The following is a 17,532-nucleotide window of genomic DNA, read 5'->3' as shown; positions in this document are numbered from 1 at the left end:
CAGCCCGTTTACGTGTACAACACTCACTACTCCGTACTCCGTACTCCGAACTGAAGCATTGGTTACAGGGGGTCAAGAGATCCACAGCTGACAGAAGTATGTAACGACAGATGCATGTGATTAATTTGGTGTGCACCAGGTAGCCTCGGAAGGATAAGGCAGACACTTGCTCGTACAGCGAGCAGTACTGAAAGTGCCTACTACGTAGTGCCTAAGCGAATGCTCTCATTGTGATTACCCAGTGATATTTTCAAGAGGAAACAAGTCTTCAACTTAAAAGTAGATAATAAAAAACGTTCGAATAGCAACAGCATGAACGTTCAAAGCTGAATGTCCTCAACCTTGCGCAAAGGATCAGTAACAATTGCGCTGATCGCCTTCCCAAAAACGCGAGCTGCCTCGCGCTTCTCATCTGAGCTGAGGAAATTTGGCCGGAAAGTTAACTTCACCAGAGTCCCGGCATTTCCATCACTTACGCGCACGGTTATGTCATACTGAAACATGTTTGTTAGTCATATATGCTCGCACAGTCTAATTGGGTGCCATACCTCGTTTGGATCAAAGGCGTCGAGATGGTTCACCGACAAGCCGTCCTGAGCTTCCCAACCCCATAATCTCTGAAAACTTACAATGCTGTTGAAAAGCGCCTTCTTTTTGAGACCCAGCATGTGGTGAATCTCCCTCAGAGGAAGATGTTGGTATGGCAAGCTGTCAAGATAGTCTTGCTGAGCCGCCTTCAAGACCTCGAGCATCGACAATGAGTTTTCAAAAGAGATAAGGCATGGTTCCATACTGATGAGAGGGCCGAAGATCCTATCCACTCGTGGAATGGCAGTGTCTCTTCCAGAACTAATATTGCCAAAGCATGGCGATTGACTTCCGGTATACAGTCTTAGAACCATGGCCCACGCAACACGGATCAATGTCGCAGTTGTAATTTCCGAAACGCTGCAAAATTCCTTTATAAGCTCATTCGATTCAATGGGAACTTGAATGTTTTCAAAAGCTGATGAAGTTTGGTCGACTACTGCAGCCGGTAAGATACAGGGTGCAGCATTTTCAAGACGTCGAGACCAGAAGTCAATAGAAGCATCCTTAGACTGCGATTCAAGATATTCGACAAAACTCCTGTAAGATCCTGTCGAGCTCTGAGAATCATTATAGGCTTCCTGAAGATTCTTCCAAAGCAATTGCAGTGAGAAGCCATCCATGATAGCATGACTAATGTGCAACTCCAAATGGGCTGTCGTTGCATCAATCTCGTGTATGGTAAGATGGTGCTGCAATCCGTCAGGCCCGTAAGCCTCACTTATCTCATGCTGAAGTGTCCACTGAGAATTCGAGTCCTGTTTTCGTATGCGGCAAACAGAGGGCATCGGATCCTTTAACACAACGTGGAATGCCTGTTTTTGCTCGCCAAATTTGGTGATCAAAAGAGATCGCAGGAGTGCATGTTTACGGACCACCTCTCTCCACGCCATCTCAAGTTTTGAAATATCTAGTATTCCTGTTCCAAGCCCTGCTCTCACTTCGACGGCGAATTTAGCTCTATAGTTGCGTGGATCTCGTTTGCAGGCTGCTAAGACACCTTTCTGAAGAGGGGAGCATGGAAAGATGTCCTCTACATCACTTGATTTCACACCAAGTCGGTTCAGACGATACTGAGAAAGTTCTTGAATCTCGTCATATGTTTGGAAAGCCAGTGGAAAATCCGTAAGGGTCCAACAAGGTATAGCCGTAGGCAGCTCGCTGGACATTCTAGCCAGTGTGCCCTGTAAGATGTCGACCCATTCGCAGATTTCACTTTGATGGTTCACGTATTTATTATAAGAGACCGATACAATGAGCGACCCTTTCTCTACTCGTGCCCCAATATCGAATAAGGCGAATCTCTGAACATCTAGACGTGCAAGAGGGTCACAGCCTTGGGGCAATTGAAGTTTCTGAAAGAAAGCGTCGTCGTTCTCGAGTTGCTGGTATATCCCTGCATAGTTGAACAAAATCTCCACCGGGAATTGCTTAGCAAATTCCATGGCTCCAGCACCGTCTTTGCAGAGAGAGGTGAAATTTGCCCACCCGTTCTGTGGTTGGTTGCGCATCAGATCTTTTGTGAGTCGTATCACATCATCTAGGCTAGAATTGACGTCGGAAGGCACCTGCACGGGGGACATAGTGGTGAACCAGCCAACAGTGTTAGAAACATCCACGGCATTGTCCCATGGCTCACGGCCATGGCCCTCATTCATAATCATCGGACTGTGACGATCTGGAAATCTTGATACGAATGAGTGAATGACTGCCGCTATCATGAGCTCCACTGGCCGCGTTCCGAATGCATCATTACAGTGTCCCAGGATGGCTGAGGTTGCTTGGACTTTGAGTGCAAATGTTTTGGTGAGAATGCTGTCGGACTTGTTCGAGAGGTAGTCCACTCCCCAATATTCTAGATGCCCCATATCAGGTTTACCGGGCCTAAATGACTGCGTTTCCAAGCCGATCGAAGCATACTGCTCTTGAAGTATTGTCCAAGTTTGAAAGTCCAGCGATGCGGATGCAAAGCTGTCTTTCGAGGTCAAAATAGACTCCAGATCGCGCAACAGCACCCTCCAAGACACCAGGTCAACCACAAGGTGATGTATCGAGAGAAACAGGGACTGAGTTTCATCTTCATTGATAATGCAGGCTGCAATTAAGGGTCCTTTTACAATGTCAAGGCTGTCGCGACATTGAGCTATCATACTGGCGACAGAATCTTCGTTCGCTTGTTTGGCACATATATAAATTGACCCGGAGATATCTTGGCTAATTTTTTGTTGCCATGATCCCTCATTGTCTTGAAAAAATCGCGCACGCAGTATGCTATGCCGCTCAACCAAGGCTTCAATTGCTGCCGCAATGACGTCCTGCGACAAGTTTGTCTTGAAACCAAGGAAGAAGTTTTGATCATAAGGCAGATTTGGAGACGGTTGGAGATGCATATAGAAATTCTGCATAGGACTTAATGGGAAACTATTGCCTGTATTCTCAGACACCTGGACAGAATAATTTGTAAGAGGACGGGCGACAGCTGAATTTGCTGCCAACTTCGATATAGTCTTGACGCGCAGGACGTCAGCGCTGCTGATGTTAATGTAAGAAGCTCGCGCTAGCGAGGAGACTTGCATCGCGGTGATTGAATCACCACCAAGCTGTAGAAAGCTATCGTCTACGCCAATATCCGATTCATTGACATTCAGAACTTGGGCCCAAATACGTCGTATCTGGACTTCCACTGGGGAGGACGGTTGCTGTTTGGGTTTTGGAGAACTTGCCTGTCGTTCCACGCGCTGCCTTGCTAGGAGCTCCGATCCAATCATGCGGAGCTTCTTGCGATCGGTCTTTTCAGTGGCCGTCATAGGCATTTCCTCCAGATGGAAAATTGCCACCGGAATCATATATAAAGGCAAGAGCTCAGTGAGAGCTTTCTCGACCTCAGGCTCAAGACCATGCGATGTCTGGATAATGGAAGAATTGGTCTCCTCGTTTGTGCTGGTTTTCGTAATAAAAGCCACTAGTACTGGATTGGCACTGCTGTCGCCGTTCGATACAACCTCTGCTACAACTTGGACAGCATCAGCTATGCATTGTTTAACATGGTGTTCAACTTCTCCGAGCTCAACTCGTTGGCCGCGAATTTTCACTTGGTTGTCTTTTCGGCTGATGTAATTTAATGTGCCATCGTCGTTATAGCTGACAAGATCACCCGTCTTGTACAAACGGCCGTGTCTTCCGGCGTGTTTCATGGATCCCTTCAGTAGCCAGGACGGGTCTTCGATGAAGACAGCCTGTGTCTTCTCTGGGTTTCCCAGATACCCACATCCAACAAGTGGCCCTTCTAGCAAGAGCTCACCAACTTTGCCAACTGGAACCAGGCGATTATGATCCTCGGCATCTGCGACCCAAGTGACATGCCCCAACCCGCGGCCAACATGAGGATTTCCCTCGCCATCGGCTACATCCGTGTTGATGGTACTCACCGGAGTACATTCTGCTGGGCCATACGCATTGACAAGCTGCACACCCGCTATTGCCCATGGAGTCACATCATCTCTACACAAGGGTTCACCAATGGACATGATTAACTTGAGACAAGATACCTCTGTCGGGTGTAAAGTCCTCAGCACCGAAGGGGTAAGAATAATAGAATCTGCCTGCATGTCGCTGATGGCCTTTGGTAAGTCACTTTTTCGATCTTCGTCATTAGGGATGCAAAGGCAAGCACCAGTAGCGAGCGTATAGAGAATGGCAAAAATCGACATGTCGAAGCTATATGAAGCAAAGTCGAAAACCCGCCAGCTCTTCTTATAGGCAAATTTCTTTGTCTGATGATGTATGGCCGAGGCAAAATTTCTATGGCTGACCTGTGCTCCCTTAGGTACTCCAGTGCTGCCAGACGTGAATGCGACGTACAAAATTGAGTCTGGCGTTGGGCTACTTAATTGTCGCTCTGGCTGATTTTCCAGGTCGGAGGCTAGACTTGCTGAGACCGGGATGACGGTACTAGCGAGCCGCAAGCTCAGGCTTTGGCAATCTGTGGATGAGAGGATAATACGAGCATTGACCTGCTGCACAATGACCTGTAGTCGCTGCTCAGGAAGTGCATTATCAAGAAGAACAAATGTGCCTCCTGCCTTCACTACGGCAAGCAGCGATACAATTATCCACGCTGATTTCTCAAAGCAAAGCGGAACGATGTCGCCCAATGCTAAGCCAATGTCCTGCAGCCGCCACGCCAACTTAGTGGAGAGGCGATCCAGCTCCTCATACGACAAAGTGGCGTCCCAAGCATAAATGGCAGGCGAAGCCGGATCATCGCGGGCTTGATCTCCAATCAAAGTGTGAACACAGCGGTCAATTGCATTCGGGAGACGACCGTTCCAACTCCATATCCTCTCTACATCTTGAGCTGTCATGATGTCGACTTTCAAAATTTTCTCATCCGGACTTGCTATGCTCAGCTGTTGCAAAACAGACTCAAACGATGGAACAAGATTTTGGACAAGCTGAGCTTCCAGTATCTTGGAATCAAATCCTGCATGCACTGTAATGCCGCGTGCGCCAAGTTTGACCTCGACCGTGAGAGCATAAGTATTGAGCTCTTGATATTCCTTTAATTCCCATTTGCCCAACGTCTCTTCTATGGGGCTAATGTCTGGTTGGACAAGTAAAAGAGTCTGAAACTCGCAAGCTCGTTGGCAGCTATCCCCTGACTTAGAGATCATGCTCAGCCCAGATTGCTCAAATGGAATCATTTCAATGGCCTGCTTCTGTACCATCTCTAGGTAGTCAACAATCGTGGAATGTTTGTCCCACCGGACTCTGACTGGAACAGTAGCAATAGTTGGGGCGGCCATTTTCTCAATGCCAGGGATTGGAGCATTCCGTCCGGACAGCGGAACACCAAATACGACATCATTGGCATCGATCCAAAGTCCAACAGTCAAGGCCCATGCAGCACGAATCAGTGAAGATGTAGTAACCTTCATCGTTGTGGTATTTGGTATCGACATGTCCCATCGGAGCCTTGAATCGATTGAAGGTTGGTGTATCGTCGGAGGGATCGTAGGAAATGGTGTCCCGCTATAGCCGTCTAAAAATCGTAACCAGTATGCTTTGGCTAACTCAGCACTCTGTCGATTTACATAATCGATAAATCCGTTAAATTTTGAAGGAGCGTCCAAGTCCTGACCGCGATAGACTTTGTCAACCGAATCAAGTATTAGGCGCATAGACCACCCATCGTAAAGTGCATGGTGGATTGTCAATACAAAATGGCTGTACAACCCAATTTCGTCCTTCACGAGGGCATAGCGCACAAGCGGCATGCCCAGTGCCATTTGGTGAGCTTTGTCTGCTTTTAGATAAGTTTCAAGCCCAGTGGCTGTGACAAATGCGGCAGGCTGATTCATGACTACTTGAAGCAGTCGGCCATGATTTGATGCAACGATTCTCGTGCGCAAGATTTCGAACGCCCCAGATACCGTTTCCCAGGCCGTACGGAACCGATCTAGATCAAGTCCCGGTGCTAGTCTCAGAATGCGCTGGGTGATGTAGTCACCTTGCGTTACTGAAAGTGAAAAAAGCCCTTCTTGAAGCGGCGTGCATGGATACATATCCACGATGGTTTCTTTTTGAATCCCGTACAGCTTTTGCACCTCATCCAATAACAGTGGTAGATGAGAGTCTGCTGGTACAAGATGGAATGGAGAGATATCAACCGCACCATAGAATGATACTTGTTGCACAGTCTTTGCCACCTCTTCTAGGGTTGAAGAGCCCAAAACATCTGCAACAGATAAACTCAGACCAATTTTTCGGGCTTCGCTAACAATTTTCATGGCCCCAAGAGAGTCGCCTCCAAGTTGTACAAAAGTATCATCTAAGCCAATACTTGAGAGTTTGAGGTGGAGCACCTGACTCCAAAGCGATTGAACCTGTTGCTCTTCGTCAAGGCTCGGCATTCGCTTGGGAGATGCACTTGTAGTTCTCAGATCCGCCAAGTCCTGGAGGGAAAAGGAGCTGCCGATTTCTCGCAGCTTCCTTCTATCTATCTTCCCAGTCGGGGTGGTGGGTAGTTTTGACATTGTGAAAAACAGTGCCGGTATCATATACGAGGGAAGATTTTTTGCCATACGTTCCTCGTTATCTGGTGTAACGGGTAGTAGTGTCGCCTTAAATAAGTCACTTGTGGCTGGAATTGATGGCAATTCATTTGGTTGAGTAAATGCCGTGAGGATAAAATGATTCGCTTTTTCTCCTCGAGGGCTGATCACATCAACCACCACTTTCTCGACGTCGGAAAGCGCTTCCTTGATTCGATACTCTACCTCTCCAAGCTCGACGCGTTGACCACGGACTTTGACTTGCGCGTCCTTCCTCGCTACATAAGACAGGCTGCCGTCCTGATGATATCGTACGAGATCACCCGTCTTGTACAACCGTCCCTGTCTTCCAGAGGGCTTGGATGGGCAGCCTTCTAGCAGCCACCGAGGATTGTGAATGAAGGACTGTGCCGTTCTCGTCTCGTCATTTAAGTAGCCAAGCCCAACAAGAGGGCCTTCTAAAAGTAATTCTCCAACAGCGCCAACTGGCATCAGGCGATTGTGATCTTCAGGGTCAACTACCCATGTCACTTGCCCTATACCTTTTCCAATTCGCGTTGCCTCCTCTGGCGATTTCGCAATCACATTGAGTACACTTCTAGGTGCGCATTCTGAGAGCCCCAGAACATTCATCACCCGTACTTTTCCCCACCAGACCTTTATATCTTCGGTGTGAAGGCCTTCGCCAGAGAATATGACAAGCTCTACTTCAGGAACCAAGTCTGGGGTAATGAGTCTCGAGGCTGATGGTGTAAGGTGGATAACATTGGCGCGCAAAGATGCAATACTCTCGGCCAGCCTGTTTCTCTTATCATACTCGCTAGGGATACAAATGCAGCCACCTGCGGTGAGGGTAATAAATAAATTGGCAATTGAGGCAACAAAACTATAGGAGGAAAAGTCAAACATCCTCATCTGGGAAGTGACCTTGTAGTGTTCCAGCTGATATGTCATAGCTGAGGAGAAGTTTCTATGGCTTATCATAGCTCCTTTAGGCGTACCTGTGCTGCCGGAAGTGAATACGACGTACATGACGGAGTCTGGGTCCGGCGCAGGTATGAACAATGGCCCGCTAGACAGGTTGACAAAGAATTCGTGATTGATTATGATGACTCTGTTGAGTAGTTTCATACTCACAGATTGGGAAGATATGGAAGAGAGGATAAAGTCAGACTTTGTCTGGTGAGCTATAGTGCGCAGCCGCTCTTGGGGGAGGGAAGGGTCGAGAAGGACGAATCCACCGCCTGCTTTAAGGACACCAAGTAATGCAATCATTGTCCACATGGACTTTTCGAAGCACAAAGGTATCAATTTATTAGGCCCGACACCGAGCTCCACCAACCGGCAAGCAAGAATAGAAGAAAGATGGTTCAACTCGCTGTAGGTCAACTGCCCGTCCCATGCCTGCACGGAGATTGCATCTGGCTGCTCACGAGCATTTTGCTCGATGACGGTGTGGATGCAAAGATCCACAGATGGAGGGCGGTTGCCATTCCAGCTCCAAATTGTTTCCAGGTTGTCGTATGTTACCAGTTCAAGGTCAGCTAAGGTGGTAGCAGGACTAGACTGTTGGAGTTGTTCGAAAAGAGACGTGAATTGTTTTAGAGCTCCTTCGACTACCCAGGGCTCGACGACATTGGCGTCAAAGGTGGCAGTGATGGAGATTGACTCGGCGTCGTGAAGGATGTGCAATAGCAGCGACTGTCCCGTCCAGCCTGCTAATGGCGGTTGGGACCTTCCAGTTTCACGGGTTTGAATAATAAGAAGACTTTGAAACTCGGAAGCCTGGCGGCTTTCGGGCGATATGTTGGCGATATTATCAAGCCCTATGTACTCAAACGGAGCCATTTCCCAGCCTTGCTTATAAATGGTTTTCAAATAGTCTGTGATAGTGGAAGCACGGTTCCAGCTGATTCTCACGGGAGCAAGAGCAGTCGTCTGATCGACAAGATCATTCGTGCCATCAATGGAAGCATTGTGCTCAGATACTGTAACGCCGAAAACAACGTCGTCCGAATTTGTCATGCAACCAATCACCAATGCCCATGACGCCCGCATCAAGACTGGTATGGTAGCAACAGGAGGCTTCTTCAAGTGTACAGGTATCTCGTAGGTGATTGTGTCATTGGCCTGGGGATTCTGATCAGGCAACTTGAGATGTGGGAATGTTGCCGCATTGAAATCAGTCAAAGTATTCTGCCAGTATAGCTCTGACTGACGAACAGAATCGGGGACCGTCATGATGGAGATGGACGTCAAAACACAGCTATAGTGTAAACGAGGATCGATCAAGCCTGGTGCAACTATCAAGACGGTTGAGAAAGAACACAGGACGCAGTTACGCAAAATGTTCGTATGATTGGAAGGACGTGGCCCATGGCGTGGTGCCGAATTGGCTTCTTTAGTTGCTACCAAACACAGAATGCTCCGGACTTCGCTGATGTCCCGGCCATGGCGTACAAGTACAGGGTGCCAACAGACGGATGAACTGAGCACGTCTTCGGAATAATTACCTAGGCGAGGATCAGTAAGGGGATCAGCGAGGGAAGAGCTTCTAACCGCACCCCTTGCACCTGAGGGGTGAGCATATACAGTATGGGGATGAGGTGGGGGGACGGGTCGTCTGATCTCCTGACGCCGGTCCCCTAAGTCCCCAAGCCCCCCCTTCCCGAAAGGGCACTATGGTTCAAGGTTATCTCAGAGCCAATCTATCACCATGGCCTCAGCACCAGTCATCTCCTCCACGCCTCCGCGCAGGAGCGGACTGACCCGCCCCGGGAGCAACGACAGCAGGGCGTCCATCAGCCCCCGGGCTGACCACTAAATCCATCCATCTGCGCACTGTGAGCCCACCGTGAGCCGAATGGATGGAGGAAATTAACGTTCCATGCCCTGAAGCGCACGGTCGTGGAAAATTTCTCTACTACTCCGTACTCGTGCTACCTAGTACCTAGATCCTCCAGACCGCTGGAGTCTACTGTGGATTTTGCTGGCAGGCCTTCCTACAGTACCGTGTTATACCTGACCAAGACCAAAGCCCGACGGAAGTTCGCCAAACGCCCGCGGGCCTTCCAGTCCTTTTCTGGACGGAACCTGTTGGCCGGCTGCTGTAAGCCCGAACAAGCACGCTAACGTCAAATTTTCTCAAGTCAACAACCCTTTCTTGCCAAGCTGGCCTTGGACCATGAGAGGGGGCTTTGGATCCGAGGGCGGTGAAGTGAAGTCGAGCAAACGAAGTAAGTAAGTCCATTTGCATAGTCAGCAGAACAAGGCTGCCTACCTGGGACTCAGCCTTTCACGATTTTGCTCTCCAACTTGGATTCCGCGTTCGTGTTGTCTGCGCAGAGTATCGTCCACGCCCAACGGGATGAGTGTCTCTGCGTGCGCAAATGACGACGCCTTTGGGCCAGCCGTCGAAGGTTGTAGAGGCAACTTCGATTTTACTGTCGCCTTTGAGAAAATCATCCTCTCCATCCTGCCCAGCGCCTGCTTCGTGATACTTGCAGCGCTTCGGCTAGTCAGCCTGTCACGACAACCACACACAACAGCCAACATCCTCCTCCGTAATGTCAAAGTGGTGAGTTATAACGTCAATTGAGTGCAATGGTTGCCAGTGAGGCTTGCTAACGTCTATTCAGGTCTTGCTTTCTGGCTTTTCCGCCACTCAGATCGCAGTCCTGGTAGTTCTAGCCAAGCACCCCGAAACTGCTGCCCACTCTCTCTCGCTAGGGGCAGCCGCCATTACATTGCTTGCTTCAATCCTTGCGATTGGGCTGTCTTACCTCGAACATTCTCGCTCGTTAAAGCCTTCTATTCTTTTGGAGTCTTTTCTGTTTTCCACACTGCTCTTCGACATTGTACAAGTCCGCACAATCTGGCTCTCACACCAGAGAACTCTTGCCATTGTCTTTACCGTTGCCGTCACCATCAAAACCGTCAACTTTTGCTTAGAGGCCACCCCAAAGTCGCAATTGAAGGACAATCAGGAACGCAAATGCAGCCCAGAAATCACAAGCGGAATTTTCAGTATCGGCGTCTTCTCATGGCTCAACTCGCTGCTCTTCCGTGGATACCGCGGAACAATCGCTACCGACGACCTTTACCCCCTCGATGCAACCTTGAAAGCAAGACGACTTCACGACAAGCTCACATCCACACGTCCGTTACAAGATGCGACCGATCAACAGATACTAGAGTCAATTCCTCTCAAGAACCTCTGCTGGGCACTACTGGGGCCCTTTCTGTATCCAATTCCAGCCCGCTTGCTTCTGCTCGCACTGAAGCTCTGCCAGCCATTCTTCATTGACGGCATGTTGGAGTTTTTGGGGACCCCTGAAGAACTGCGCGACAAAAACCATGGGTACGGTCTCATTGCGGCTTCTATACTCATCTATGCAGGCATTGCCATCTCCTCTGGAGTGTACCAGTATTACAACCAGAGATTTGTCTACATGCTTCGTTCCACTCTCCACACTGCTATCTTTCGAAAGACTACGGAGATTAGCTTAGCAGCTGGCAAGGCAGATACAGCCATCACCCTCATGAGCACTGATCTTGATCGTGTCGTAGCTGGCTTTCGAGTTATCCATGAAATGTGGGCAATTACCTCGCAGGTAGCCATTGGTTGCTTTCTCCTGCAACGTCAAGTTGGAGTTTCATTCGTCTCTCCCATTGCCGTCATCGCCGTATGCTGCGTATTGACGACGGCATTAGGCAAACCCATTGATAAACGCCTGGGGTCTTGGATGGGCCAGATTGAGCAGCGTGTTAGCGCGACTGCCACAACAGTTGCAAAGATGAAGTCGTATAAGATCTCAGGTCTTGCCGAGGTCATGGGCTCCATCATTCAAAGCCTTCGAGAAAAGGAGATCCGTATTGGTCTACGGTTTCGCTGGCTTATCATCTGCACCATTACGCTTGGCGCCGTGCCTTCGGCTTTCTCCCCACTGATCACTTTCGCTGTCACTTCTACCTCCAGATTAAATGTGTCAACCATCTTCACGTCCTACTCGTACATCGTTCTCATCACGCTCCCGTTCACAATCATTTTTAACAATGTTCCAATTGTCATTGCGGCTTTTACCTGCATTGGGCGCATTCGAAGCTTTCTCGTTTCAGATCCAAGGGTTGATTTTCGATCGTGGGCGTCTGAAGCTGGCGCAACAGGGAGTGCAGACCGCTCACAGGGAGAAAAGGAAAGCGGCTTGGCTTTCAAAGTTGAAGATGGAACTTTTGGATGGACGCCCGACAAATCAGTTTTGACCAACATGAGCTGCGAAATTCCGCTAAAAGCTTTGACCATTATCATCGGTCCCATTGCTTCAGGCAAGTCGACGTTGTGCAAGGTTCTGCTCGGCGAGATTCCCGTTCATTCTGGTAAAGTCTCTGTTTTTCTACCCCGCGGCAGCAGCATCGGCTACTGCCAACAAGAGCCCTTTCTCTACAACGATACTCTCAAGCACAACATCGTTGGTCGTTCAGACTTCAACCAGAAGAAATATGACGAAATCATTGCAGCGACACTCCTAGACGTTGACATTCGCGCTCTTGAGCGTGGTAGCGACACAATGATGGGAAGCAGTGGCTCCACCTTGAGTGGAGGTCAGAAGCAACGTGTGGCCATAGCCAGAGCGCTCTACTCCGAGGCTAAGACTCTCATCTTTGATGATGTAATGAGCGGACTGGATGCGAGCACAGCTTCGAAGCTGTTTCAGCGTGTCTTTGGACCCGGCGGCTTCGTTAGAAGAAACGGCATTACCGCAGTGCTCTGTACCCATGCTGTCGGCCATCTGCCTGCAGCGGACCATGTTATTGTCCTTGGAGCCGACGGTGCCAAGGCTGACCAAGGGCATTTCGAGCAACTTGTTGAAAGTAACGAGTACGTTCAAAAACTTGATATCAAGACGACCGTCACTGAGGTCCAAGAGTCATTGGTGTTAGAGACAAGTGCTTCAGAGCTAAGCGTTCCAAAGCCAAAGTTGCTGGAAGATTCCATCGCCGAGTCACCAAGCTCAGACAAAGGATCTCCAGACAGCTCAACTCGTGGAATGGGCGACTGGGCCGTGTATAAACATTGGTTTAAAAGCGTCCGTCCATTCTCAACAGTCTCATTGGCTCTCTGGGCTCTGATCCATGGATTTAGCTCCAATTTTGGTGTCATCTGGTTGAACTATTGGTCTCAAGATTCCTTCGGCCGTGAGCGAGGCTTCTACATTGGAATATATGCACTGCTCCAGTCCATGTTTCTTATCTCGTGGATTCTTAGCGCAATTGAGATCTTCATCTCCATGACCACGTGGGCTGGAGCTGCCTTGCACAAGGAAGCTTTGCAGACTGTCGTCACTGCTCCCCTAAGATATCTCACGACTACGGACGTTGGCGTCATTACCAATCATTTCTCCCAAGATCTCACTTTGATCGACGGCGAGCTGTTATTTGCTTTCTTCTCTGTTGCCCTCACTTTGACAGAGTCTTTTGGGATGATGATTGTCATTGCAACGGCCGCCCCATATCTCGCCATTGGATTTCCCTTTTTATTTGCGACATTGTACGTCGTGCAGCGATTCTACCTCAAGACTTCGAGGCAAATGCGACTTCTCGACCTGGAAGCTAAAAGTCCTCTCTAGTAAGTGTTACACCAGTACCCGTGGTTTCTCTGTGGGTAACCTTAATGGCTGACCATATGTAGTACTCATTTTCTCGACACTACAAAAGGAATTGCCACTGTTCGCGCCTTTGGGTGGACTCCATACGACATTGACCACAACGATAATCTGCTTGACAGTGCTCAACAGCCAGCTTATTTGCTGGCTATGATTCAACAATGGCTTCGCGTGGTCATGCAGCTTATTGTGGCTGGCTTGGCACTTCTGCTCGTCTCCTTAGCTACACAGCTTGGATCCAACGTGGGCCTGGCAGGAACGAGCTTGGTTAGCCTGCTGTCATTCGGCTCCTCACTTTCCGAGCTCGTGCAAAACTATACGGACCTGGAAACCTGTATCGGGGCTGTGAGTCGTTTGAAGACGTTCTCGGCCTCGGTAACCCCTGAGGATAGGCTATCTGACAACCTCGAGCCTCCTGAATCCTGGCCAACTAGTGGAGCCGTTGAGTTGAAGCACGTGTCTGCTTCGTATTCTTCAGACGACGTGGGCTCCATCGCACCGTCCGAGTCATCTCAACGCACTGTGGACTTGGTCCTGCATGATGTGAGCCTAAGCATCCTGCCGGGACAAAAGGTTGCCGTATGTGGTCGGACTGGAAGTGGCAAATCCACGCTAATGCTCCTACTCCTTCGTCTCCTCGACCCACTCAACAATACGTCGATGACATTAACGATCGATCAAGTACCTCTCTGCGAAGTAAAACGTGGTACACTTCGACAGAGAGTCATAGCTTTGTCCCAGGAAGCCACTTTCTTACCCGATGGAAACACCATCAGGCAGAACATTGACCCACGCTCCGAAGCCACCGACGCAGCATGTCTGTCCGTCCTTGATGTCGTCGGCCTTGCCAAGTTTGTCAGTGGCCGAGGGGGGCTAGATGCTTCCATGAAGGCCGATGATCTAAGCATGGGCGAGAGGCAATTATTTTGTCTCGGGCGCGCCATCTTACGGAAAAGGATCAAAGATCAGAAGACCGACCAAGAAAAGGCTGGGGGCGTGTTACTGCTTGATGAGGTGAGCAGTAGCGTCGATCACGACACCGATCGCCGCCTTCAGGAGATTATCAAGGCTGAGTTTGAGAATTATACGGTGATTGCGGTGTCACATCGCCTGCAAACAGTCGTCGACTACTCTGACCGTGTGTTCGTTCTGGATGGGGGTAGACTAGTTGAATCGGGCACTCCGCAAGCGTTGATTGCGACTCCAGGGTCATACTTCGGAGAATTGTGGAAGAACGACGGTGTCAAATCTTCCACGGACAATACTGAGACGAATTCGGCCACAGGAGTGGTGGAGTAATGGAACGAGAACGAGAACGAGCCCATACAACCAGCCAGCAAGCTTGGGTGTCACAAGGACCGCGGTAGTTAGAAACCCTGAAACGTGGGTCAATTGCTAGACCGATTTTTCGTATTGCCAAGTGTTCAACCAGTTGCCATTCCAATAGAAACCTCCATAGCAGATTGTGCAATTCAACTCAAAGATAAGCGGGTCCTGGGTTAGAGTTGCATTGTTCACATGCTATTGGCTTGGATCCTAGGCCAGGGCCCGATCCATTCCCATAAGACTCGTACTCGTACGAGTATGAGTTCGGTTGTTTCTTTCCACGTAACTGCCATGACCCCCACAACAGATCCACCGAATCCTCTCGCACGATTTTTAACTTTCCATATTCGTAATTGTCACTGAAGTAGAAGAGCAGGCAGACCATTCTTGTCTGGAGTTGACGTCCTTCGTGATAGTGAAATGGCCACAGTGAAGTCATCCCTGTCAAAGCCGCAAATAGTTCAAAATTATGAAGTGCAAACAACCCCTTGATTACAGCCCTACGATGGTGCCAAGCTCTTTCGTACCAGACGTCGATCAGTGCTTGTTAGCGCCCATAATGTACACAACCCTCTTTCCCTTCCGCCCCTAGATTAACAACCCTAGCCTTGCCTAGGCTGCGAAGTGGCTCTCAACCCCTGCTAGTATAAAAAACTGTGCCCGACCTTAATTCACAAGGCCACCTATTAGTACCACGGCAACACCATAACAGCGCTACTTTGCAACAAGTAACAAAGAGTAAGCTGACAGTTACTAAGCGGTGTATCGTGCATTGCTCGGTTCTGACGTGCTATCCAAAATGAGAGAAATGTTTCGCAAGCTATGAACTAAGGATTCACTGGGGTAATTAAATTCTTACAGACAGGAACAAGGTTATTTGCTCGGTAAAACTACTCCGTATAGTATTGATTGCTTGATTAGGGGAAGACAACGTAAGCATACAAAGGTTCTTTTATGTAAAACTTACTCTAATGGTGTCATTCCTACGCATAATGAGGTTTTCTTGTAAAGATCTAGAGTTCAGAATATTGCCATTTCGGTTCTAATGTACAATGCGGACTGAAGAAAACGTTTCACAAATTTACAATAACTGGAGATTCGCTAAAGGAATTAAATTCTCACGGACGAGGGCGATGTGATTTACACACACAAAGCGCACTATCTCTGAGTGGCTGGTTTGGAACGGAAAATATAAGCATATATCAACGCTCTTTTGTGTAGTGTGTTTTTTTAATGGGGCGGTTGCTATGCCGGAGCAGTATATACGAAAGGAAGCTGGTTGCGCAAATATTACGGGGCTTTGGACAGCGGCCAGCGGGACTATGTTGATCCAAGTACATGACAAGGCTTTTTGTTTACAAAGCGACTTAATGAAGCTTTGTTTGAGTTGTGATTTAGCTTCAGCAGCGCAAGCAATATCTTGGAGAATGCGTTGAAGTATCAGAGTTTGAAGAAGTCCCTGAGTAATGTAGAAACCCCCTCCTATTTTTTCATAAGTGAAGCAGTATAGTTGAGTTAGATGACAAAAAAAACTTTTTCGGACTTCACAGTTGATGCAATAAACGCACAAATGAGCATGCTTATACATCATTTATTAAACTGTCTCTAATTTAGTCCTTGTGACAACCTGGAAGTGCATAAGCAGAGCGTTTAGCTGTAATTTAAGAAAATGCTAAATCCCGCTCCCGTCCTTCTCCGTCCCCACCGCAGCCCGCATTTTGCATCCACCCCCTTCTTCCACCCTACCTCCACCTGTCTTCTCCACAGAGATCCTTTACTTACCACATTTAGTTTATAGATTGGTAGATGTGACAGTGGGGGAGAAGTAAGCACTACCTACTCACGAGCAAGCGCTCGGATATACTCCGTATACAGCTCAATATGTACCCGAACAGTAAAACAGCCTTCAAACTCTAGGGTAGCAGACGTGATAGGGTTGCTGGTAAGCGAGACGGACGTTTATTACTCCATTTGTCAAAATCCAGGAGACTGATAAACAGATCCTAGACTCGCTCCAACTGAGGACGACTTGTACACGCTCTGAGAAAGTCAGTTGACAATTTGGGTATTGCTTTGATAGAGTGATTGCCATCTACCACTTCACAGCTCTCTCCTTTTACGATAATCTGCAAAATGGGTTCTCCAGCAATACTTCATGATGCTGAAAGTTATTGGCGAGATACTTTCGTTGGCAGCGAGCACACTCCATTCCCTGCTCTTCCATCTTTCGTCCAGCAGCCAACCTTGAGCGCTGTTGTCCATCACGAGGTGTTTTTACCTTCATCCCAAAATGCTATCAGCACACCAATGTTGATTCGAGCAGCATGGGCTCTTGTCGCTGGTCAAATGACCAACTCAGAAGATGTTGTCTTTGGTATTGTCTTCAAGGACAAATCTAGCCAGGCTCTGGGCAATTCTTCAAATGGCACGCCCAATTCCTATCCACTAAGGATCAAATGGTCCAAAGAATGGACAGTTTCTCAGTTTCTCAATACTATCAATCAACAAGCAAAAGAACTTGCGCCTTTTGAGGCCATCAGAGTTCAGGATTATGCTAGTATCAGCTCCGAAGTTCAACGAGCATATTCATTTCAGACGTTGCTCGACATTGAACTCGCAGAAATCGTACAGAGCAGTGACGAACAAGTTTCCCGCCAGAAGCAGATGGATAATGTTGCCTTGTACCTAAGCTTCCAGGTCCATAGCAGCGGAGTTGCAATTGAAGCAAACTTCGACGAGAGAGTCACCGAGCTGTGGAAGGTTCGGAAGCTTCTAAGCCAGTTTGACTTTGTGCTGGATCAGCTTCACAACGCCCCGGTTGGGACAACCATTGCGGACGTTGATATGGTCACAGAGAGTGATCTTGCCACAATCTGGGAGCGCAACAAAATCCTCCCGGCGCC

General features: G+C 48.6%; 3 protein-coding genes across 3 annotated transcripts; 1 reads left to right on the top strand and 2 right to left on the bottom strand.

Annotated features, from left to right (window-relative positions):
• Positions 1 to 133: 133 nt before the first annotated feature.
• Positions 134 to 5,148, bottom strand: M431DRAFT_112971 (hypothetical protein). Its single transcript, XM_024911861.1, has 2 exons — positions 549 to 5,148; positions 134 to 494 (listed from the first exon to the last, which is right to left on the bottom strand). Exons 1-2 carry the CDS (start codon positions 4,950 to 4,952, stop codon positions 321 to 323), a joined length of 4,578 nt encoding a protein of 1,525 aa, XP_024776907.1. The 5' UTR covers positions 4,953 to 5,148; the 3' UTR covers positions 134 to 320.
• Positions 4,971 to 8,882, bottom strand: M431DRAFT_80219 (hypothetical protein; the record flags this gene model as incomplete). Its single annotated transcript, XM_024922918.1, has 1 exon — positions 4,971 to 8,882. A coding segment is annotated over one exon (3,912 nt), but the record flags the coding sequence as incomplete, so codon positions are not given.
• A 708-nt stretch (positions 8,883 to 9,590) lies between these two features.
• On the top strand, positions 9,591 to 14,800 carry M431DRAFT_15710 (hypothetical protein). Its single transcript, XM_024912964.1, has 3 exons — positions 9,591 to 10,218; positions 10,280 to 13,266; positions 13,330 to 14,800. The coding sequence occupies exons 1-3, from the start codon at positions 10,009 to 10,011 to the stop codon at positions 14,600 to 14,602; spliced, it is 4,470 nt and encodes a 1,489-aa protein (XP_024776905.1). The 5' UTR covers positions 9,591 to 10,008; the 3' UTR covers positions 14,603 to 14,800.
• The last annotated feature ends 2,732 nt before the right edge of the window (positions 14,801 to 17,532 follow it).

Source organism: Trichoderma harzianum (assembly GCF_003025095.1).
Source record: "Trichoderma harzianum CBS 226.95 unplaced genomic scaffold M431scaffold_4, whole genome shotgun sequence".
Classification (NCBI taxonomy): Eukaryota; Fungi; Ascomycota; class Sordariomycetes; order Hypocreales; family Hypocreaceae; genus Trichoderma; species Trichoderma harzianum.
Note: the sequence above shows the minus strand (reverse complement) of the source record. Positions and strands in the feature narration are given on the sequence as shown.

Coding starts and splice junctions, on each gene's coding strand:
- M431DRAFT_112971 (XM_024911861.1), bottom strand. CDS start 4,952: ATGACAGCTCAAGATGTAGAGAGGATATGGAGTTGGAACGGTCGTCTC. Junction 495..548: donor ACGCCTTTGATCCAAACGAG/GTATGGCACCCA, acceptor AACATGTTTCAG/TATGACATAACCGTGCGCGT.
- M431DRAFT_15710 (XM_024912964.1), top strand. CDS start 10,009: ATGAGTGTCTCTGCGTGCGCAAATGACGACGCCTTTGGGCCAGCCGTC. Junction 10,219..10,279: donor TCCTCCGTAATGTCAAAGTG/GTGAGTTATAAC, acceptor ACGTCTATTCAG/GTCTTGCTTTCTGGCTTTTC. Junction 13,267..13,329: donor GAAGCTAAAAGTCCTCTCTA/GTAAGTGTTACA, acceptor GACCATATGTAG/TACTCATTTTCTCGACACTA.